At 27.7% G+C, this 5,163-nt stretch overlaps 2 protein-coding genes across 2 annotated transcripts; both read left to right on the top strand.

The window, feature by feature from the left end:
- Positions 1-455: 455 nt before the first annotated feature.
- Positions 456-1,165, top strand: LOC113381333. Its single transcript, XM_026620283.1, has 2 exons — positions 456-601; positions 680-1,165. Exons 1-2 carry the CDS (start codon positions 544-546, stop codon positions 1,108-1,110), a joined length of 489 nt encoding a protein of 162 aa, XP_026476068.1. The 5' UTR covers positions 456-543; the 3' UTR covers positions 1,111-1,165.
- Positions 1,166-2,582: 1,417 nt separating this feature from the next.
- LOC113381330 (CLIP-associating protein-like) lies at positions 2,583-4,310 on the top strand (the record flags this gene model as incomplete). Its single annotated transcript, XM_026620280.1, has 5 exons — positions 2,583-2,872; positions 3,165-3,265; positions 3,638-3,814; positions 3,889-4,130; positions 4,200-4,310. Coding segments are annotated over exons 1-5 (820 nt in total), but the record flags the coding sequence as incomplete, so codon positions are not given.
- Positions 4,311-5,163: the final 853 nt, after the last annotated feature.

The raw sequence follows: 5,163 nt of genomic DNA, 5'->3' as shown, positions 1-5,163 counted from the left end.
CTTATCAATAGAAATCGAATTCAAATCGGTCTTCTCAGAATTATCGAATTCTCAGAATTAAAAATTGTATCCGCACATACATACCCTAGACAATATCATACATACATCTTTGTATATTTTTGTTTTCTGAGATATGCCAAAATATTCAGTAACCTCTGAAACGTAAAAATATATACTATTTTCATTTTCAATTTTTTTGCGATCACTATTACTCCAACCTACGGGAAGTTAATTAATCATTATTATAAATGAAAGATAAATTATTTATTATTTATGAATGTGTAGTCGCGACTGCATTTGCTCTATTTGAAAATAAATTTCTTCACATGATGTTGGTGATATTGGTTTCCTTAATGTCCATATCTATATAATTATTTATCTATGGTCCATATCATCGCTGTCATTGCCTTTGCCTCTTCTCTTCTCTTTTCTTCTCTTCGCTTCAGTTAAGCTTTCTAATCTCTTATCTGTTGACGTTCACTGCGATAGTGTTGACACAAGGATAGAGTAGGCTAGTAGAGATGATAACCTGCGTTAGAAATAATGCGTAGTATATTTTATGTCTTCCTATATTACTTATTTTGTATTGTTTCTGGTGCTAGTACGTAAAATATTTCTATAATGATTTTGTGAATTAATTGTTTTAGTTTATATTATTATTCGATTATAATAATTTTAGGTTATCAGACGTGCAAAGTCAATATATTAACAGAAAAATGCACTCCGATCAATACTATTTGCACACAAAATACAGCTAGTGAAGATTTTGGCTCATGCAAATGCATAGATAAGTATCAATTTAATGAACATTATACTTCCGACAAAGATTATTGTAGTCTCATAGAAACAAGTACAATTGCAGAAGTTGATATAACTTCCAATGATATATCCATAGAAAAAACTCAAACCTCTGGGTACTCTAGAGATATTTTAGTTGCAGTTCTGACTGTGATTATTTTAATATGTCTTACTTTACCTGCTGCATTTATAATTTACAAATATGGCATATACGACTGGATTTGTAGAAAAGTTAATGGTAACAGAATGCTACCTCGATATGAGGATGTGATGATAGGGCAAGAAGATACTGACGATGATCCCTTGCCATAAGTGAATATTATAATTTTATATTTTCTTGATCTCCTTACAATGATGTAGAATATTGCCTTCAAGTCATATGTTGTAAATAGTTTTACAAAATGATAATGTTATTTATCTATTGAATATATGTATGTTATGTAATTTATTTAAATATTAATTTATTAACAGATGATGACTAGAAGTCACAATTGTGTTATTGAAGTTGTTGCATGTAAATGAATTATTTTTAAATAGTTATATTCAAATAACATGAAATAAATTTTGTATTTGTGATTGGTGAAAGTGATGGAAATATTTTGTTGAATACAAGCATATACATTATTACAAAATGAAATGATATATTTTTATAATTTCAAAGATGTACATCTTTAGATATTAAAACTTTTTTTTAAATCTTCTCCTAATTTATTTACATATGTTTAAATTATGAGGGCGTAGGTCTTCCTTGTGAAGTCCATGTTGCTGATTCGTACAGAATCATATTCCAGATCATAGATAAAAGAAGTATATTGAGATATAGAATTTTATCAGTTTGTTTCACAGATTGCAGCTCAGTTTGTATATCAATAGAAAATATATATACCGAAGTTAACTGAAATTTTGTTAATCATTATCAAAATATGAATGCATACACAACATAAATATTTATATTTGCATATATTTATTTGTGTTAACTTGTATATATGTAGATAATAATTGTAAATCATTTTCTCAAGAAATAATTGACTTCGTATAAACTTATATTTTTGTATGTTGCTATATTTAAATATTTTTTTCTTGGTAGAAAAAGGCACCAAATTCAAATTTCGTATATTTATATTCAGAAATTTGGTTATCTGCCATCTATCGGTAGCCGTTTTCGGTCACCACAGCCTTGTCAGTTGTTTTCGCCTACATTGTCCATTTTCGTACATCTTCCGAATGGAGATTAGTGAAAAAAAAATCATGTACTATCCTGCTTATGAATCATTGATAAATTGTGATAATTCTAAAATAATATTTACGATACGCGAGTTTTAAATAGAGTATCGTCGATATTAATCAGTTACTAGTTGCATTTAGTTTCCAAATAATGTGAGCAGTATGAGATTATAACAAGATGGTTGACATTCTGTGTGATGTATATGTTAATGAATATATGGGTTTAAATACGCACGTTTGATATGAAATAAATAAATGTTTTTGGACTACATTGTTTAGCCTAATATCTGTTTGGTATTCTATTGCTGAGGCTGCACTATATTTTTATTTTTTATTAGCTTTGGTAAATTGACAGTCAAATGTGTAGGTTTTTGATTTAGAATATTAACGCGTAATAAAAGTAAATTTCTAATTAAAAAACTATCATGAGTGTCAAGTACATGTTTTTTATGAACCTTTACTAAATGCTTTATTAGTATTTCAAGTGATTTTCTATTTTAGTGACAAAAATGTTAATTTTAGATTCAACTTGCCAAGTATAAATAAACTGTTACATTAATATGTTAATAATGTCTTGAGTGTGCTTCGAACATTTCTTTTTAAAAAATGAATTTATATATTTACTTAAATAAGAGATAAATAGTAAGTGTACTGCTTAAATATGTCATTAAAACCTGTATCTTTGGATGAGTTTATTGGCCTGCTGGGTAAAACAGACTTGAGGCAGCGTCAGAATTTGGCTGATGCTCTTGTTGCATATTTGGCCGATGATAATAATTCTCTTGAATGTGAGGATTTAGGTCTATTAGTAGATGGACTTTTACCATGGTTAGATGGTGGAAATTTTAAGGTGACTTTTACTTTTGTTTATTACTATTTTTAATATATATTGATATTACAAATATCATAAATTTAATATTAGCTTATTAGTTGTTACAACATATAATTGTTTTCAACATAGTTTTACTTTTATATATTGTTCTGTAGCATTACTTCTAATTCATATTTTTTATGGATTCTATAAAATTATAGTTACATTTTGATTTTTAAAGTTTTACACATATCATATTTTATATATCGCAACATTAACAAATATGTTTTGTGTGTATTTGAGTATTATTCTTAATAAAATAATATTTTAGATTGCTCAAAGCACTCTTGAAGTATTCAATGAATTAATCGGACGCCTTGGAAGTGATTTTAGTGCTTACGCAGCTACAGTATTAACACACATCATAGACAGGTATAAAAATTATGATATATAAAAATATGATTAATTGCAAAAAGTATTGACATGTACCTGTAAAAAAAGATAAATGGAATAAATTAAACAAAAATGTTTGATTTAACCATTTATGAAATATGATTACACATAATGTTAAACTTTCTTAATATTTAATTTGGATTTAGAATTGAGAAAGCTATTTGGAATTATGTTTTATGTTAGATTATTTTATGTTAGAAAATCAACACAACTTATATCGATATGTAACTATTGGGACATAAAATATTATGTTGAAACTTTATTACATTTGAGATATATTTTTGTGATATTTAATAAAACTTTTAAAAGATGTTATTGCAATTTAATTTACATTTATCTTTTATGCAATAGGTTAGGAGATTCAAGGGAAACAGTTAGAGAAAAGGCTCTTATAGTATTGCAAAAGTTAACCGAATGTCAAGTCTTTAGTGCACAGGTTTTGCTGAGCAAATTAATCCCATATTTTAAACATAAAAATGCTAAACTTCGAGAGGAAGTTTTGCGATGTGTTGTGCTCACACTCAATGAGTATGTTCATGTTATCTACACATTTTTTAATAGAGTACATATTTTAATCTATTTTTTTTTAACAAAAAATTTAGGCATGGCAGTCAAGCACTTTCACTTAAGACATTTATTCCTTGCATAATGAGCTTGTTGAGTGATCCAAATTCTGCTGTCCGTGATGCCTCTATCAATACTCTAGTCGAAATATATAAACATGTTGGTGAGAGGTTGAGGGTTGATTTAAGGAAAAAAGACATACCTGCACCGAAATTAGCATTATTGGAAAATCGGTTTGATGAGGCTAGAAATCTTGGATTACTGTTGCCTTCTGCAATGGGTAATTAGCCTTTTTAAAGCTAATTTTATAAGTCTGTATTATTTATTTATGCCTTTACTTATTCAGTAGGTCCAGCTGATGAACCTGATAATTTAGTAATGCAAAGACCAGCTAAACCAGTGAAAAGAGCTGCTAGTATGCCACTGAAAAAGGGAATTAATAATCAAGCTGAGACACCCGGTAACATATTTCTATAATAATAAACTTAAGACACAATTTTATGTATATATACATATATATATATATATATACTAGATGACCGACAGACGTTGTCCTGTACCCATGTCTAAATTTTTTTACTATAATATACTATTATTTACCGTTTACCTAAAAATAATAATTATTGTTTTTTAAATAACTCTTCACGCCAAAATGCATGTACATTTATAATATGAGCGATGTTAAATGTTGAGTTGCTTTAAATAAAATGATGAGTCTTAATTCTGATACATCTCAGCTGCTTTTTGGCAATAATAATGTAGACATTTCATTTTTCTTATTCATAATCATAAATTTATTATACATATTCTAACATTGTCTAGGCTCATAAGTAAATTGAAATTTTTGACAGATGATAGTTTTCATTTGTTTTCAATGCAAACAATAACATGTCGTTGTTTGAATTTTTTCTATTTATTTCTACAATATTGCACATACATCCCAGTACTTTATAATCACATACATTCTAGAAAATTTCCTTAACAAACTTCAGAAAGATTTATCAAAATCCGAATAATCGTTTAGAAGGAGTATACAGTGAGTGCTTGTAATTTAATATGAACTTTATATAATAGCAATAAAGCTCAAATTGATTCTACGTTTAGTTAGAAAACGTTTGTATGAGAAAAAGAAAAGGGCTGTTTTGAGGGTTTTCTCGGCAATTATTCGATTTTTTCTCGCCGTAAGAACCATCCTTGGTCTTCAACGAACATTTTAATAAAATAATTTGCCAAATTCGTCCAGGCGTTGTTGAGTTATGCGCTTACCAACACATTTTGCGATCCATTTTTATATATAAGATATATATATATAT

This window comes from Ctenocephalides felis, unplaced genomic scaffold (assembly GCF_003426905.1).
Source record: "Ctenocephalides felis isolate EL2017-DRISC unplaced genomic scaffold, ASM342690v1 CF-g0.4_SCAFFOLD_02811, whole genome shotgun sequence".
NCBI classification, from domain to species: domain Eukaryota; kingdom Metazoa; phylum Arthropoda; class Insecta; order Siphonaptera; family Pulicidae; genus Ctenocephalides; species Ctenocephalides felis.
The sequence above is the reverse complement of the archived record's forward strand: the minus strand, read 5'-3'. Positions and strand labels throughout refer to the sequence as shown.